The following is a 19232-nucleotide window of genomic DNA, read 5'->3' as shown; positions in this document are numbered from 1 at the left end:
CGTTACATGATAAAAGGCGCGGAGTGCCGTAGCTCAAACCCAGCGGAGCAGAGAAGCGCCATGTACGCCCAGCACGGTGCGGCTCGGCTCCGCGTACAGGCCGGTAACGGAACTGAAAAGATGCAGCGGTCCCTACACAGGGCTCACCCGAAACGCACCAATACAGCCTGACAACCAAGCCGAGAACCACAGCGTAAAGCAAGGCTCAGCTACAGCCCCAGCTGCCGCTCGCAGACCCGGCTACTGTCGAATTTGATTTCAGACATCACTTTTTTTCCTCCAGGACTCGCCACCCGCAGAAGCAAGCGGCCTCCGCAGCCTGGCTGCCAGCGGCCCCTCTGGAAAATGAGCTCCAGCAGAGAGCGGATCCGGGCAAGCGTTTTTGCTACGCCCGTGGCTTTTATGTCCTCTACCACCTGCAGCGTGAATAAAAGCACGGGGGAGGAAGCCTGCCAACACCCAGCGCCGGGGCTTCGGAAAGCACGCAAGACGGAGGCCGGAGGCATAGCGGAAAACTTGCCCAGATGGGAGCGGCTGGCTGGGGATCGGTGGTCCCAGCCTGCAGCACACCGCTACCGGCTACCCTAGGCCAAACAACAGCGACCACTGTACTCAGTGATGATTGGATTTTGTTCAATTGATAGCACGAGTCCGTCCTACAACAGCAGTGACTACAGCAATACGCGATCCACTTTGCTCTTGACGTGCAAATTAAGCAGCACCACTGGACAGCTGTGCCCTCGTGCCCATCCCTGACCACCTCGGCTCCTTGGCCACGGGCAGAGGACACAGGCGGCTGGAGCGGCACGCGCGGTCTCTAGCTGACAGTTTCACTATTGCTGTTGAAGAGCCCTCTAAAAGTTAAAAGTAAAGCAGACTGCAACAAACCAAAACAGTAACAGATTCACATAGCAATACAGTAATCCCTTAAATTTTAAGGTAAGTTAAACTCCGTACAAACCAAACTTCCAAAAATATTTTGCAAACTCTGGCATATGGCTATGATACAATATGTACAAATAAAATACCAGAATGGTTACATTTTATTGCTAGGTTTTTTTATTTGGTTAAGGAATTAAACAGTAGCGTATAAAAGGGTGTGGGAAGCGGCAAGAAGCAAGTGTTGGCTTCTTGTCCTCTCAAAAGCCAAGGTTGGTTGGTTTTGTTTTGTTTTTAAATACTGTATTTTCAAATGTCACATGAAAAGCATCTCCATATTGGGTCACGTCTGCATTACCCAAACAGGATAGAAGAGCAAAAGTGAAAGCAGCCCACGCAATGGGTAACAGGGTTCCATTTTCTGCATTCCTTCACCGATTCATACTCCAGGATACAATTATTCATAAAACATCCAGTCTAAAGTTATATAAAAGTCAACAATTATGAACTGACTTCCACATAAGCTGGTGTTTCAGTGAGGTGGACAACTTCAATTCACTAGTCATGCAAAAAAACTCCCAACAAGATCAGTGGTATTTGTGAGCAAAATGATCCGACTTGGCCCTGATCTAGCCTGCAAGAGAATCCCTTCAGCAAAAGTAATTTTCCATGTTCCAGAAACGCTCTGTGTTTAGATCCACTAGTATAAACAAACCCTTAAGTTCCTCTATAGTAAGGAAACCTCACTTATAAAGCATGCATCAGCATGGAACGCCAATGCGACTGCACGCTCCTATCCTGCTTTTTACATCCTTCTGCTGGCAAAAACATAAAAGGTAAAGGTACCAAGAAGTGATCGTGTTCACATTAGTCAGGAAACAGCCCACAAGTCTAGTCTGGGCCTTCCTCACCTGCTCATGCTCCTAGTGACCAGGAGCTTCACTCGGGGCACTTCAGAGTGACCCCAACAACAGCGGGTGGAAGAAACCAGCAACACCAGCAACCCTGTTCAAAAGATCTCCAGTGACCAGTCAACGAGACAGCCAGCACACTGCTGATCATACCCAAGGCACGAACTATTCAGGTGCTACTCAGCAGACTGCATTGCAGACTTCTACCTCTTAAAGCATCTGTTAAAAGTTCTTCAGTAGCTTGCTTTTTATTTTTTTCCCCTCAGATAGGCTCATCTCGCAAAATAATCTGGACGTAATACAGCAAAGCTAAAAGAATGCTCAAGTGAAAACCCAAGCACTTGGCAGGTAATTGCTCCTGTAGGCTCATGATATAAAAACACTTTCAACTCTTCCCTCTAAAAATAAATCCTGCTATAGATGGGCATGATTTACCACTCCTGCTTTCCTCTGGCTGAGTCCAAACTCATTCATGGACATACTTAGTCAAAACTAGAAATTTAGCTGAAGCTCTTAACCACCCCTTTTAGGCTCAGTCTCTCATCATAAACAGCTTACTACCAACACAGCCCCTGACACAAACTTCCCCTTAAATATGCATAATTTACTCTATCTCAAATATTTACAAGCAGAAGCAGCCCATCTTTACAAGACAGATTTCTTTCTGCTCTACATAAAGTGCAGCTCTCTAATTTAAGGCAAATTTCAGTGAAATATAAAACCATAGTTTTATTTTAGTATGTACACATTTTAAATTAAAAACAAGAACCCCCTTGAAAAGGAAAGAGAGGAAAATGTTTCCAAGTTTGGGAATTTTCTGGATTTTAACACAGTCCCAATATTATGTCTTATTGACATATAAACTTGTAGATTTCTTTTCAATAAATGCAAACAAAAAAGAGGTGGCAATGTGTACAGTAATTTAGCTCCGAAGATCAGTAAAACACCGGGAAAGTGCAGACGTAGTTTTTCATGTCCCGTAGTTTCCTTTAGCTACAGTAGCATCCATCAATACCACATTTCTAAATATATATCCTATACACCTAGAGCTAATCTCAGTTCTTGCAATGAGTATTTCTCATCTCCATCTGTGTCAAATTTCTTAAAGCTCTGTGGCTCCTGGGCTGTAGAGCCAAGCAGCTTTTGAAGATCTTCATAAGATAGTTTTCCATCACCATCTTCAATTGCTTTTGCAAACAAATTCTGAAGATCTGCAAAGAGAAAATTATTTAAAAGTAGCTCCTTTAAGTACACAAGAATATCCCATAAGCTGCCCTTCCAGTTTTACTGCACTATATCTTACTACCTAGTAATTAAATAAAGCAGACCCAAGTATGTAGCTTGCCTTCTGCATTGCTGCAAGCTGTCAGTAACAGTTTAGGAGAAAGAAAAAAAAAAAAACCCAAAAACATGAGCATTTCTGGATTAAATTACATTAAAACTCGAAAAAATAATCCCTATTTCTGGCCAGGACTAATAGCCCATTCTAGAACCACTAACTGCATACAGATGAAGTTATCCTCCACAAAAGCAAGCTCTGAACGACTGTTGCTATACCAACAGCACAGATGATATAAAGGGAAAAGTGTCTATTCATTTCCTGATGGAAAGTACTGCCCTTTCAGTAGCTGAAGTGTCTGAACAGCAAGATCCACAAACCATTCATTTGACCAGGCAGCATTCTTTAAAAAAAAAAGAAAAGAAAAACCCCCAAAACATACACACTCACATCTACTTCATTTTCCTTCAGCACCCTAATTCTGCCCTTGACTTCTCTCTCAATCTCTGGGGCACTTGGTATAATACTTTGGCACTCAAAACAATTACAATTCACTTATAATGCACATTCCTGTTTAAATCCCAGTTTCCTTCAGTTTTTGGTTTTTTTTTTTAATTACTTTTTTTTAAGAAAGTCTCTAGTTCTCAAGCTTTCAAAATTGACCTCACTTCTCCCAGAATGCCCAGACACACTAACATAATCCCAGTTATCCTTCTTGTCTCCTAAACATTTACATGAAATATTCAGAAAAAGAAAAGGTCAGCCTAGAAAGGACATACCTTCGATGCTGGAAATTCCTGGTAAGGACAGATGTCTCAGCTGTCTGTTACCCTCTGCGTTATCATTAGCTGACCTTGAAGCCAGCCTTGAAAGGTCTGTGGGCTTTGCTGTAGTACTCAGACTACTGTCAACTGTTACAAAACAATTTCTATTAGTCTTGCTAATTCGACAGAATTAGTTAGCAGAAACAAAAAAAAAATCTGATAATACAAATTAATTTTTTTTTTTTTTGCATCACAGATGCTGTATGGGATAAGAATGCTGCAAAATCATTTCAGAATACAGCAGTGTTGTCCCCTTTTACCAATAACTGGAAGAACAGAAGGAAGGAAACTTTTTTGGACAGTTAATACAGTTTTAATCTTTCATGCTATACTAGGAGAAGTCATTCTTTGGTGTTTACAAATACACTTGGAAGTGCTTTCTACTTCCCAGCCTGAAAGTACTGAATAAGGTTTATTAAGCAAATTACATCTGCCCACCTGGGTTGTTTTCACCTTGTCAATGCAGGTATCTATCTTCCCCAACAGCAAGGTCTAAACTTCCAAGTTGCTGATTAGCAAGTTAACAACAAGCACAGTTCTATTGTAATGAAGTATTTCAAGTCTTATCTGCAGCACTACCTGAATATATACAGCAAAAATGCAGAACTGAGACAAATCAGAGACGCAGACCTTTCCTATATGTTATACTTAGGTTTTGAAAAGCAAAGATAGATGTTACTGGGTATAAACTTCTACAAATTAATCACTGTATGCCTTCAAATACAAGCTATTGATGCATGTGAATCCTGCTATACACATGGAAAGTCACCTGCAAACTTTTGTAGTCATACATAGTTTTCTGGTTTAGAGCCATCAGTTTTCTACCACTTTAACTGAAATAATCTTCACCAAAAATGTTAAGGAACAGTCTAAATTTTCCACCTTCATTAATTATTCTTTGAATTACACAGGGAACCTTCAGGTTTATGGTTTACTACTATACAACATTCTTACCATTCTTTGATGTCTCAATGGATCCATCGTTTTCTGGCTTGCTTGTGAAAGCATTGATCATCTGAAGCTTCTCTCTTAGTTTTGATACCTGAGAATCTCTAGTTCCTGTTTCCTGCATATGTAGAAAAAAATTTTCTTAACGAGCACCTTTTCAGTAGATAGAGAAGATCAGGAAAAGAAGTAATTTAAAATATGTAGTACTTTTGAGTGACTTGGAGGTCTCCAGGCTGATCAAGTTTAAAATGATAAACAAGATCTAAAAGAAAAGAAAAGAAAAGAAAAGAAAAGAAAAAAGACAAAACACCCACAAAAAAACACAACTATGGAAAGATGTAAGGAATAAATTCACATGGTCTATAAGAAAAAAACAGAATCAGCACCTCAACCTGAAAAGCAGACAACTATTTTGCAGACACTGATTTCAAAAGAATCTGACACTTAATTTCCATATTTCTTATATAAATGAGCAAGAGTCTGAAAAATCATAATATAAACCAGTCAAACATAGTTGGAGCGAACATTTATACATTAATTGAATTGCATAATTGTTTTAAATGTTTGTCTGAAGAACTGACTACCTTAGTGCTGGAGTCATTATATCCCTGTCAAAGTAAAACCACCACATTTTTTAATCTGGAGCCCCTTTCCTCTTTTTATGAGCAGGGTCCAGATAACAGGCTGAGTTCACATCAATCCAATCCTAGAACTGACAGCATAGCCAGATCACTCACCTGCCTTCTTTCCAAAGGACGGAAACTAACCTCAGCAGCACCGCCTCTTATTCCCAGCCCACAATTTGGCCATTCAGTTAGTCTGTTGAACTTGCTCACAGCCAGTCAGCAGATCATTACTGAGAGGTGGCTTTCATCAATTCCTAGACTCCACTAATGCAAAGTTTCTTTAAATCAACCCAAGAAAGTTTTTACACCTGGATAAATGCCGTAACCCCCTTTGCAGTGTGAACCCACAACAGTTGGGGTAGCTCTGCTCAGAGCATGGCAATGGGTACTCAAATGAGCTGGCTGCCAGAGTCCCCTATTCCACTGGACCATGGCTCTGAATCTCCCAAGATGCTTTCAACCACACAGAAGGATATTACAGTAGCTCTACTATCTTATCCCATACGTAGTCAGAATGGCAAGACTTTAAACTATTACAAGTTTTGTCCCATCCTAATTGACTTCCTGTCCCCAAAATCAGGTGGATAAGCTGTCCTTCTACTCCGGACTTTTAAAAGAAACTGGATCAGATTAGCCTGCTTACAGATCTTTCTTCAATTAAGTCTCACTTAAAACATAATTATAAAGACAATGACATGCTCTACTAATCCAGTGTAATTTGTGTTTCCTTACTTTACCTTCAGGTCTTTATCTGAATGAGTTTCATTATCTAGTTGATCTTCATTTTCCACTTTTAGAGAGGTAGTTGCATCATTCCCCTACAGGAAAAATGGAGAAGAGCTGAGTTTATTCATGTGCTTATTATTTTCTACAAGTTTCTTTCCTTCAAATTTGGCAGGCATGAAGCAGGAAAAAAACAGGACAAATACATGCTAGAATAAATACGAAGACCATGTGTTATAATTGACCACAGCAACTTCAGCATGTTCCTAACTGCTAAACCTACAGAACACATTCTCAGAGACTCGCCCCAGTATGGCATACAGGAAGCACTGGACAGATTTATGAGCATCTTTAGCACTAAATTTTTTTTTTAGCATTTAAGCACCACTGAAAAATCCAGAGGCCCACCTAGCTCCTCAGTGGTCTTAACAGATCCCTTATATGCCAGAGTGCCTTCCTAAAACAAAGTTAAAGAGGTTTGTGAATCCTGTCCCATTAAGCAGTTGCCCATCTTAAATGTCACAGTGTTTTGGACATTTTTCTGTAGATTCTGCAGGGAAGAAATGACTACTTCAGAGATACTCTTAACATTGGTTATCTGTTCCGATATATGGAACAAATTCCAGTCTTCTAAAATGAAATCTTAAGAGTCTCAAGTTTCATTCTGACATCTTCTTTAGTTAAGTTTGAAAAGCTATATCTGTAGTGTATAGAAACTACTATATTGAAACTACTAGCCTGAGTAGACACCCTTAGACATCAAATACTTACCACACTGGTAGACAAGTTCTCACTTTTGTCCAGATTATTCACAGCAAGGGGGGAGTTTTCTAACAGCATAACCCTCCGGCTAAGGTTACCAATGCTTGAATCCACATTTAGAAGCTTGATGTCATTCAACTTCTGATACGCCACTGCAGTATTATTTAGCTCCTCCAAAGCTGCATGCAGCGACTGGCTTTCCTGAAATATAAAACCAGCACATCAGTTTACTCAACCTCTGTAGCACTCTTGCTATTAACAACATGGTGACTGACCGAGTTGAACTGGGCAGACTTCAGACTGACTCTCCACTGACACTGCTGAAAACACCAAACTGGAAGCTTCCAGAAAGCTATTCCAGCTTTCAAAGTTTGAAACTGAAATTTTCCTCAGGGCTAACCTCTTTGTTGCTAATGTAACCACTTCAGCTGTGCCAGCAAACACACAAAGCCTATTCATCTAATTTTCCAGGGCAAGCTTAGTAACCACACCAACTATTTTTCCCAAGAAAGCATGTACTAGGCATATTTATACACAAGATTAATTTTTGAGGAAGATATCAACTATGTTAAATGTAAATAAATGCAGTCATCCCATTCCAAGCCATTCAGCTAAACACCCCACATTATCCTTTTTTTTGTTGTTGTTGTTGCTGAATCTCTGCTTTCCACACCTCATTACACTGAGGGTGACTCAATACATCCCACACCCAGATTTGCTTAGATTGGCAAGTACCTGCCATAAAATCCATTTGATAAAAAGCCTTTAACTCATTTCCATTTACATGAGCAAAGTACACCTATAATTTGTTTGATACTTGTTTCAGTCTTTTTACTCCTCACCCTGTTAGAACACAAAAAAATACTCTCCGACTAGGATACTTTCCTGTTTGCACATACACAGGAACAAACTACAGCAAAATTATCTTACATTTCATTTTGAAGGATGCTGTCTGTAGTGTCTTGATAAAAAACATACTCTTTTATACACCACAGTACCACAAAACACACACAAAAAGTTAAGTGTCAGTGATATTTGTACCAGTATTCCTTATGCAAGAGAGAAAAATACCTGTTTACAATTTTCTGTCTGATTTCTCTCAGTCCTTGGCGCAACAGTGGAGGGAAGTGAAGATATCTGTTTTAATTCCTTCTAAGGAAAGAAACAGAAAATTGTGTCACCAAATGCCTGTAAAAAATACTAAGCTTTTAATAACTGGCAGGCTGTAGCTAACGATGTTCTTCTAAAATTATAGTCACTCATGTCTGTTGTGCATGCAGTATTTTACCTAGGCTAATACAGAGTTCCTCTTTCAGACACATAAGGTCCAAATTTATTTTAATTAAACCCTACTAATTAGCTCTTCTCCCTTTAATGAAGTATTATGATACACATTTCACTGCTACTATACACACTGCCGTATCTGCAAAGTTTTCGTAGCACTCACTGACTGAATCAAGTTTTATAATGTGTCTAATTTAGATTTTATCTGCAAGTATTCTTATTAAAGTAATGGTGTATAGCAGTTTAGCTGAAAAACTTTAATTATTGGCTCAGTTTGTTAACCCCAAGCAAGAGGTCAGTGTAAATACAGTGAGTAGTTTCTGGTAAAGATGGTCAGTAATTTCATCCTTACACGCATCCTTAATTCAACCAACAAACTATCTCAACACTTCCACCATCTCCAGTTCCTAAGACAGTGCAGACAGTTACCATAAGCAGTACCCTGCATCACACAAAAGCAGAGATTCCCAAGGCTCCGCATCTGTGTAGTAGGAAGCAAAAATGCAGGATAGGAAGTATAGAAGCACTCAACAATTCTGGCTACAGAAAAATACATACTTGATACCATATAGAAGATGACACACAAGGATTATGAGATTAGCAGTGTACTAATGTACCAACCAGCACCTACTAAAACTCCAAAAGTGTTTTGAAGGCATAAGGCAAAACTCCACACAGTTCTTAAACTTGCTTCGTATTAGGCAGGTAACTGTTGAAACACAGTGTTAAATCAGTACATTTTCTTACCACACCATTCTGGAGTATTTCTATGGATTTCTTGTATTCTTCAATAGCTGTCTGTATATTTTCAACATCATGAGAAACACTGGTAAGAGTGCTCCCTATGTTCGCTACAGTCTGGAAGAAAGAAGTAGACAAAAATCTCAGCCTTCCTCAACTGTACTGTTCCAAAGTTTCAATCTGCTAAACATGATATTGTGCTAGGGAAACTGCAGGCAGACCGCCACAAAAATATGCATGTGAGTTTGGAGTATTTGGAACTTCCTTTGCAGACAAAGCTGCAGATTATACCCATTGCATCTCCGGGCCAATAAATGAACACACACTCTACACCATGAGAGCTTAAGCTAGATAACCAAAATTATGGGTTTGCTACTCTCACTCCCAAAACAATACAACTGTTCTGGCACTACTTTACAAAAAAATAATCCCGAGATGAAGACATCTTACCTCCTCTCTTGTATTGAATACAAGAATGCTGACATCACCCATTTACCCTGCCTTAATTGTCTTTCAGGGCTACTCATCAGACACATCATACACTGCAAAACCAGTCTGCCAAAGGTCACCAATTAGAGTTTCAAGCAAGTATTACCTTTTTTAAAATGAATGAATAGCTCTGAAGCATCAGGAAAGCCCCCATGAATTCTGCAGGTACAGTCAGCGTGCTGTGACAGCTACCTTAGCTTCTGACTACTCCCGTCCCATCCTTCCCTTGCCTTCACCTATGCGAACGCGAACTCCCCCGACCCCCAGCTCTAACTCAGAAAGTAACTATTCTGTAAAGCTGCACTGGTGTTTTAGCAGCTGACAGCATAGCACCTATTAGAGTCAGACTGTCAGCTCGGACATCCACAGACACTAGTGGAAGTTACAGTAATGGGACAGAGCACGCCCCTACGCTTCTCCTTCCATTTTTAATACTTTCTTTGGTCGTTAAAACAATCAGAACCCATTTAAAAATCCCCTTTTCCTATGACCCTGTTATGATCATAAGCTCTAAAGGCACTGAAGTAGCCCTCTAGCTACCCAGACCATATTCAAACAATATCCACACAAATCTTCCTCTAACTCTTCATTTTGCAAGTCTGAAGACAGGTTCATAAGCAATCTCTCTGCCCTGGAGGACCTCAGGACACTTTTAGCACCTTTCATCAGTCTGAACAAAAGAGGAACTCCCTCAGTAATCCTTCAGGACACTACCACCAGCAGGCAGCTCTCCATTTTCAGGAACAGTACCTAGAGGGGGGAAAGGCTCAAGAAAACCAAAATCCTATTATAAGAATAGCAGCCTTTTCTTCCAAGAAAGGCAGGCAATTCCAAAGACAGCTGGACCCAATGGACAGTTGAGCAGGAGATTTTTCACCAGGGCTATCAAAAGCCAGGCTACCAACCTACACCCACTGAAGTTCTGTGTGACAGGAGGCAGTGCAGCACACACACAGGAGTCAAAAAGAAGTCCAGGTCTCGAAACCTATCACTTTTCATTAACATGACACTTACAAACCATTAAAACTATTGTATTTAAACCTCTGAATAGTTTTTCTACACACAACACCTCACAATATACCTCCTAGAAGGATTCCAGCTCTGTTTTTATTACATCAACTTTCCAAAACATAAATGCAAGCAAGATGGCATTAAGAGAGCAGTAAAACAGAAACACCTCAGACTCAACAGCAGAGACTGAAAAGAATTCAGAAGTTCCCAAGATACTTGATTTTCACAAAGTACGACAAAGGATGGTCTTATTTCAACATAAAAAAAGCCCTGCTGTTCAGCAGATCGCTGCAAGCTGAAACCTGCTGGCCCTAACACGTCATCCTGACAGCACTGAAGGCAGCAAGATGACAACAAGCTTTTTCTATATTATATAAAGTAGGTGCCATTTCTAGACTCTAGGTACTGCCTTAAGACTTACTTCTGATATGACACAGTGAAAATCCAGCATGCTCATAACAGCAAATTAGAAGCTTAGGAAATAGCTTTGTGCTCCTCCCAGAAAAAGAAATCCTAGCAGCCTGATCAGCCAAACCACATTAATTGCTTTCCATATGACTACCTTGTTGATTATACATTAATTTTGTAGGGATAGGAAATGAGAAGCAGAAACCCATAAAAGCCACAAAGACAACTGGACTGACATTAGGTGTTAGCCCAATATAAATGTTCATTGATAAACAAACAGAACTGCCATGGAAGAGCCAAGGAACTTTCAACAAGCCCTTCTTTTTACCAACATAAACAGGACAGTTCTTTGGTAAAGAATGCTCAGCTAAGGCACACGGTAAGACACTGTATTAACAGAAGTCAGCCTGTGTCACCCACTAGGGCCCATCTTTCAAGGGACCGTCACAAAACCATGCCAGTATAATTCATGTTTTGCTGTGCATGTACTGAACACCAAGAAAGCTCCCACACTTGTGTTCCATGCCCACTGCTCCCAAGTTAGACCCCTGCCCGCCTCAAGACTGTAAATGCAGAGCCAGATGTAGAACTATATACTGCTCAAGATGAGGAAGTGTTCCAGAAAGCAATGCATTTTCTTTTCCAATTAAAAAAGCTAAACAAACCACCTATCTGCAAGAAGAGTTGTAAAACTGCAGACAGACTTTTTGCAAGTGCCTTAAATTATATTAAGATTAGTAACTTGAAGGAAAGCAACCAGAAAGATCAGCTCCAAGATAAAGAAGTGATAACATAATACAACCAGAAACAAGTGCATCTCCAGAAAGGGACAGCCAAGGCCTTCAAATTTTTTATCTGCCCTACGTTATACTTGATATTGTATGGTCCCACGATATGAAGTCAAATTTAAAAACGAGATGGAGAAGCAAGTATTCCTCACATGCAATTCAGGTAACTCCTGTTGTCACTGCTGTCCCCAAGAGCCCAGCCGCAGCTTCGCAACACAGAACACGTTTAGCAATAGCCAAATTTACAGTACTTGCCTTCTGAAGCTTCTCTACTGTGAGAGGAAGATAAATCAGATCAGAAGCAGACTTTATGTTGTTTTTGAGATGATTTACTGTTGAGGTCAATAGTGATATCTAAAAACGGAGAGGAACGTGTAGAATTAGTCAACATAATCCTGATTCTGTCCTTCCCCAATACCAATGACTTAATCTGTAACATTAAAACACAAGACAAATACACACACACACCCCCCCCTCACCCCTGGCTCTAGGTTGTAAGTCCTGCCCAGGCTACATTAAAAATATTCTGCCTCTTGCAACAGAGGCAAAAATTTTTTTTAAACTGAATGAAAGCCACAGAAGCCCCTTCTTTTGAATGATGTACCCTCTGCCCATTTTACATTAATCCCCTTAGAGACAGGCTGTTGCCCAAGAACTATTTTAAACGTTGTGCAAGAAGCCTTTACGTGAAAGAACCAAGTCATCTACTTCTGTATTTAGCAATCAAACCTGCCTGGCAAAACCCAGCGAAGCCATGCAACTTCTCTAGCTGAGTGACAAGCAAAGAAGTTGCACGTATCACCCAAACCTTCTGCTACAGTGACAATCTAGGTACAGTGGGCCAGCTCAATTCCTGTCAACCATTTGACCCAGGAGGCACGTTATTCAATGTGTCTTCAGGATTATTTATTCATTCCAAATGAGAGGCTGTCAAATAAATTAAGAACAGCCACATGCTGGTCATTAATTTCTAACATTATCACTTTAAGAGCGATTGGGAGCCATAATGAAGAAAAATAATTTCTTCTCACATTTGACAACACAGAAGTAGAGCGGATAAAACCCACTTTCTTCTGGTTCAAAAAAGTTGTTTTGCAAGCTGAGGAAATGGACAAGATCTGAGTTTTATATTAGGCCAACACTGATCAGCTGGTGTGCAGATTTTCTCTTTCCACAGCTGCAAATATTGGCTGAAATAATTCCCAGCAGTGCATCCTAACAATTTATTGGGGGGTGGAGAGGGCAGGGGGAGTAACCCAGTAACTAAATTTTAATACCCAGAAGAGCTGGCTCAGACTATAACCAGATCCTGAAGTAACTTGGGGGCCTGCAAGAACCATGTGCAAGTATCTTTAACATCCAGGTGCAGATGATAGCATTTTAAAAGTCCAACGAAGCACCTAAATATCTGTGGATAATGCATACTGTCAGATGCCAAAGAAAGCAAGTCAATTTTTCAAATATATTTACGTGCCCCATTAAATACTTAACCATTGCACTAGACTGAAGAAAAACTAATCTGAGCAGGCACCTCAATACTCTTAAAAATTAAACCCAAAAGCACCAGTGTCAGGGAGTGTACCACGCACACCTGTGGATACCACTAACTGTGAGCAGCTCTGAACTTCTACCCTCCAAGGCAAGAATTTCAGTAAGAGCCTTGCTGGATGCTTTGTTTGAAGCATGAGCTAACACAACAGAAAGCTGTTTCCTCAGCTGATAAGTGGCTTAGTTCAAGCCGCATAAACAGAGATAGAATTTACACCAGCTCGGATTCCGAGTGTGTATTAGCAGATTTTATATTCACAAGACACCGGTATTTCATTTGTAGCAACATGAACTTGTACTGATTCAGGTAACTTCTTTCCATGCTCATGATGTGTTTGCAGACACTCTCAGAAATTTGAAATATCAAACCTCTCACAAACATCACAATTATTTGGCAGGAAAATTAAGAACTGAACAGTTCTCAGGTTCTTTTAAATTCTGCCTGAAGTCTTTCCACCAGTTGTGTAATTTCTCCTCTTTGTGACCAGCCTCCAGTCCAACTGGATGCTCACCCTTTTTTTTCTTGTTTAATAATGAAGCTTACACTCCATTTTAACTTTAAGCATATGGTTATGGAAGTCCTTAGAGAAAAGCTCAGCACCGCACTTGAAATTAATTTCTGTAAAAATAAATTTGAATGGAATATTTTATTATTTTTCAAAACCAAGCACTGATCTCTCTCACCTGTTTATTGATCTCTGTGATATTTATCCAAATTTTATTTAGCCCCAGTTCTCCAGTCTCAATTTGTTCTAGTTGCTTTTGGTTCTGCACCAAATCTTCACTCAGTTTAGGAATTTCTTGGAATGATGTCTTTTGATTAGATTCCACTAAAAAAAATGAAAAAGATAATTAAATTTTGTTTAAAAAAATCCCCAAAGTGCAGGTAAACGTAAGGCAAAAGACAATTACAAGCAGCAACATCTACAGCAGTGAAAAGCGGCAATAATAGTTTCTACATATGGGTTTACTGCCAATTCAGAATTAAGTGTTTGTTCAGAATGGCAGCTCTTTTTTGTTTTAAGAGTACTAACGTCCGCAGAGAGAACTCAGAGAGACTGTACTAAATTTAACACTTTGCAAATAGTACTGTCATTCTGGCAAGCCTCAGCAGGTCTTTATTTAGTGCAGTTATTTCGCATTACTTTCACAGAGGAACATGAAATAGTAATGGGACTATGAATAAGAACTGCCAACAGTACCAGGGCAAAGGAAGTACATGAAATGAACCTCGGTGCCCTTTTCAAGCCTGCAAAGGGGCTGCTGATGATGAAGTGAATTCCAGAGAGATTAACATGATTACAGTTGTTCCATGTGACAGAAAGACAACTGAAAAAAAAACATATAAGCTTATACACTAGCATCTGTTGGTAAACAAATCAGTAAACAAGGTCTGTGGAAATAAAGTCAGTTATTACTGCAATTAATACTACAGAAAGAGGGAAACATGCAGCTCAAACCAATTCAAGTCAGCCTCAGAAATGGAGCTCTTCCAGGTATGCAGTGACTAAGCTGTTTAGCTGCAAGCGCTGTTAGGCAATCCTAAATCCCTAGGTTGGGGAAACAAATAAGCAAAGGTTTTGAGATGGACATGAGGGAGTTCTCCAAAACCTGCACCTCCACCCTGTAATACGGCACTGAAACGCTCCACAACAAATGCCATCATTCAGACCACAGACCGCCAAGATCAGCAAGACCTACATGGTACATAGCTGGTAGCTCCCAGAACAAATTGCCTTGTGTCACCCATCCAGTCAAAAGGGGAAGCCTTCAGCAGTGCTTCATGCCTGTGGAGTGGATACCCAAATACACACAACTGGAAACCTCAGCATCTTCAAAAACCCACTTCACTTTTCTTGAAGCAAGTCCTAAAGTCATTGCTAGGTACAGAGTAATCTGCATTGATCACTCAAGACCCAAATAACACTTCGGGTTAAGTAAGACCTTGAAAGATCTATTTTAGCCAAAACAGACTGAGTGCTAATTGTGCATTTGACACAAGCAGTTCACACTGAATCTGATGTTTCAGAGGCTCTTGTAAACAAATTATTTTCTGTTTTGCCACTCTTACTATGTACAATAAGACTCCACTTAGCTTTCCTAGCACTGCAAAAAACTCTTAAGCGCTATATACGTTCTTAGCATCATTACTAACAACCAAAGGGAAATGCTACAATAACTTTCCCCCACCCCAAACATACTAGATGCAGAGATGTCTTATTTTTAAAAAGCACTCATACCATACTCACTTTGTTCAAAATATGGAAGAACATTAGCAAATACTGCCACGGGAATCTGCTCTTACGAGATAAAAATCTGGATGAATATTCAGAGGAGGAAGATTCTTTTTCCAAACCTGCTGTAGGACAGACTGATCCCATGCCTTTGTTTCTCCATCCACCTACCCATCTCACCAGAGCGCAATGTTACTTTTTGGAGCCAGGTTGGTCTTGCTGTCTGTTTTTGTTGTTGTTGTTTTTAACGCTGTGCCTCACTATGAGACTCCTGTCCAGCTTCTAGGCCTGCTATTACAGTGGCAAGGAAATCCAAGACTATTTTATCACTAGACCAACTATTAAATGCACAGCTTCTCTATCACAGCTATTAAGGAAAAAACAAGCATATCTGTAATTGCCAGACAGTAAGCTCAGAGAGAACAACTGCTTTAACAAAGAGGACTATGTAGAGCAGGAATGAAGAAACTTAAGTACACCAAAGCCAACAAATGCTGTCATTGTGCAAAACTTTTACTGCCAGTCATTACTTAAAGCAGACCAGTCCATGAACAGAGGCAGCCAGCTTACCCGGAACACAGAAACAGCTACTGCAGAGCTGTTCAGTACGCTCACAGCACATGTAACTGAAGGTATCCTCCATAACTGGTGGGCACCAGTTATGGCTAACTTTCAGAGTTCAGTAGCAGTTAATATAAAAACACATCCATCAGTGATGCTTTCTCCCACTCCCAGCCAGCCAGCCAGCAGGTTCCACCTTGGCAGACAACTCCTCACCTCACAGCAGAGTTACACACCCGAACAGAAAGCCCTATACACCAACAGCAAAGAATTTCTACACGTTTCCTCAATACCTCTTTCACCACAACCAAATCAAGTCCTCTGCTTACCTCCAGCCCTAGCAGCCTCCTAATTTTTTAACTGATTTCACCAACCTTATTTTTAAGGTCACCTTCATGTCCTAGGCACAAAAATTCTAAGATGAAGACCAAAGCTATGGGACAAAACCCGCAGTCAACAGCAGTGCTCCTCAGGGAAAAAGTAACTACCTAGCTTTCCTGAAGCAGCTAGAGACTACGTGAATGCTTAAGCTTTGCTCTCTTCTGCTCCATTCACACAGCTCCTCAGCTTATCCTTGTTTTCAATATATGGGATTTTAAACAGTACTAAAATAAGGCACCAAAACCTATCTTGTGTGCAGAGGTGAGGTACAGAGAACCAAGAGCGTATGTTACATGCAAATCTCACCATTTGTTATACCTCAGCACTACAGAAGTTATAATATTTAAATCTTAAATGGACAGGGAAAACCTGAGACCTACAAGCAAAATGCTTCACCTTAACTCCATACTTCAAAGTATTAAACATGATGTAACTCCACACCATATGCAACAAGACATAAAAGTTGAACAAGAACAGGTCAATGCAAGCAAGATAAACGTTCAGAGGATATGAAGAAAAAACATAATACCAAAGCAACATTCAAACTGCAGTAAAGTCATAACAAGTATTAGAGTTTTTTTAAAAGAGCTCAAGACAAGAACATTGTTTTCCATTTAAAAAAAAAAAATTAAGGGACACATCAAAATTCCCTTGACTGTTTTTATGAGGCTGATCAGAACTTTTCCTTTTTAAATAGGGGCTTCCTTTGGAAGAAAGCACTCCCAAGACCAAAGTCAGGAATTTTAGAAATGTACGTACAAGCAACTACAGGCCCACCTAGCCCAGTGTCCCTGCTCCTCAGAATATATAGAGCAGGCAAGAATATATAACATTTGCCTTAGGTTTGCTCAGCCTCCAAGTGTTTCTAGCTCAGAAGACTCCTCAATTCAGGGGCAGTCTGCTCAGTACTTTCAGACTTTGAATAAACAGGTAGGCAACTACAGCTCTTCATACTACCCAATGCAAATGTCAAATAGTGTAGTTACATTTATACTTACTAGTTCGAAACTTCTCCTTTATTGCATCCAGATCCTCCTTGAGAGCCACCTGCATCCAGACTAAGCCAACGCACGCTACCACACAAGCGGCAAGAATGACAAACGCACATAATGGGTAACAGAATTTGCAGCATCGCAGATAGTCTCCCCTGGGTAAAACAAAAATAACAGATTACCAGTATTCAACAGTACCTAGCAAAGTTTTATTTTAAATGCTTATCTGTCAAAGTAAAGGACAGCGCTGGAACAGCACACATGTTTTGGCTGACGAGCGAATGAAGAGCTTTTCCAAGAATAAATAAGGCTATACAGTGACATCAGGGCTATTACTTTCTGTTCAGTTTATCCTCAGGAGGCACATCTAGCATATTTAAGAGCAGCTGTCAGGTTTCTCTTACTAAAATTTCCTGCTCTGCTCACATAAACTTACATTAGGAACATCTGCTTGATAGCTGCTTGGAAGGCAGGCTTCAAGAAAGAGTATTGCCATAATGTTACGACAAGTACTTCTAGGTTATCCTAAACTGCAAAAGCCTAAGTTTCTCTGCGACTATGCCTACTTTTAGTTATGCTTAGAGGCCCATTAATAATGCTGTTACTTAACTTAGAAGTTTATCTGTTGGCAAAAGCACGTTGTGTCCATGACAAAACCACCACTGCATTAGCTCGCAGACACGGCACTGTGCCACGCTGAGCCCGCAGGGATAACCGCTCTCAACATCTCAAGCAACTGCCCCCGAGCTGCTCTAAGGACTTCAGCTGCAGTGAGCATAAAACAGAAGAGCCAAGAAGCAAAAAGCCAGAGGATGGCTCAGACCTACTGCTACACTCAGCCGGGCGACCTGTTGGGCCAGACGCACTCCGTGCCGCTCCAGGGCTTTCCTGGCAGTCCCCAGCGCCCCACGATCCCCCCACGACCGCGGAGCTGACCCGCTGAAAGCAACGCAGCCGCCTCCACCACCGCCCCGGAGACCGGCGCTGAGGCGAGGGGCTCCCGCCGCGGCGGGGGGGGCCTCCCTCCCACCGCGACCCGCAGCGGGGCCAGGGGCCGCAAGCGGCCCGGGCACGACCGGGCCGGGGACCGGGCGGCAGCCCCGGGGACTCACTTGCCGCAGCGGCCCCGCGCCCCCGCCGCCGCGAACTCGTCCTCCTCGGAGCTGGACTCGGAGTCGGAGGCGGGCGGCTCGGTGCGCAGCAGCCGGTGGCCCGAGCCCTTCTTGGCGGGCTTCTTCCTGCGGCCGTCGGCGGCCAGGCCGATGAGGGCGTTCAGCTCCTTCCGCTTCTTCATCCTCTTGTGGGGCGTCGGAGGCGGCGCGGCCGGCGGCTGACTCCCGCCTCCCTCCTCCGCCGCCGCCACCGCGGCGGCCGCCGCCAGCGCGCCCCGGCTCGCCAGCCTGCGGCCCGGCCGCGGCTACAGGCGCTCCGCGGGGCCGCGGCCGCTGCTCCCCCGCCGGCCCCGCGGCGGCACGCCCGGCCCCGCCGCCGCCGCCGCCCGCCCCGCCCGCGCCATGGCTGCTCCCGGCACCGCTGCGACCCGCCCCCTCCACCTGCCAGCAAGCCGCGCTCCCATTGGGCGGCGCCGGACCGCCCCGCTCGGGGCTTAAAGGCCCAGGCGCGCCCGCCGCGGGGGCCTAGAAATGCGCGGAGAAGCTGGGGGTTCGAGTCCCGCTCCCGGCGGGTGGGACGAGCGGTGAAGGCGGCGGCTAGGAGCGGCCGAGCAGAGGGAGACGGCCCGGCTGGTGCCTCCCTCCGCGCTTGCCCTCCGTCCCCTCGCCCGCCAGGCTCGGCGGCGGCCCTTGCTCCCGGAGATAACGGTGGCAGGGAAGCGGCGTTGCCT

General features: G+C 42.3%; 1 protein-coding gene across 1 annotated transcript; it reads right to left on the bottom strand.

Moving 5' to 3' along the window:
* Positions 1-1036: 1036 nt before the first annotated feature.
* EFCAB14 (EF-hand calcium binding domain 14) lies at positions 1037-18683 on the bottom strand. Its single transcript, XM_075711125.1, has 11 exons — positions 18502-18683; positions 17396-17544; positions 13906-14051; positions 11929-12027; positions 8984-9094; positions 8024-8104; positions 6962-7153; positions 6205-6285; positions 4848-4959; positions 3849-3980; positions 1037-3001 (listed from the first exon to the last, which is right to left on the bottom strand). Exons 1-11 carry the CDS (start codon positions 18681-18683, stop codon positions 2826-2828), a joined length of 1461 nt encoding a protein of 486 aa, XP_075567240.1. The 3' UTR covers positions 1037-2825.
* Between the last annotated feature and the right edge of the window lie 549 nt (positions 18684-19232).

The sequence above is a fragment of the Pelecanus crispus genome, chromosome 5, assembly GCF_030463565.1.
Source record: "Pelecanus crispus isolate bPelCri1 chromosome 5, bPelCri1.pri, whole genome shotgun sequence".
Lineage (NCBI taxonomy): Eukaryota > Metazoa > Chordata > Aves > Pelecaniformes > Pelecanidae > Pelecanus > Pelecanus crispus.
Note: the sequence above shows the minus strand (reverse complement) of the source record. Positions and strands in the feature narration are given on the sequence as shown.

Bases quoted from the DNA above. Each gene is read 5' to 3' on its own strand.
- EFCAB14 (XM_075711125.1), bottom strand. From the start codon at position 18,683: ATGAAGAAGCGGAAGGAGCTGAACGCCCTCATCGGCCTGGCCGCCGAC. The intron at 8,105-8,983 runs GTAAGAAAATGT...TTCTTTCCTTAG, and splicing joins AAATACTCCAGAATGGTGTG to AAGGAATTAAAACAGATATC. The intron at 6,286-6,961 runs GTAAGTATTTGA...TTTTTCCTGTAG, and splicing joins AGAACTTGTCTACCAGTGTG to GGGAATGATGCAACTACCTC.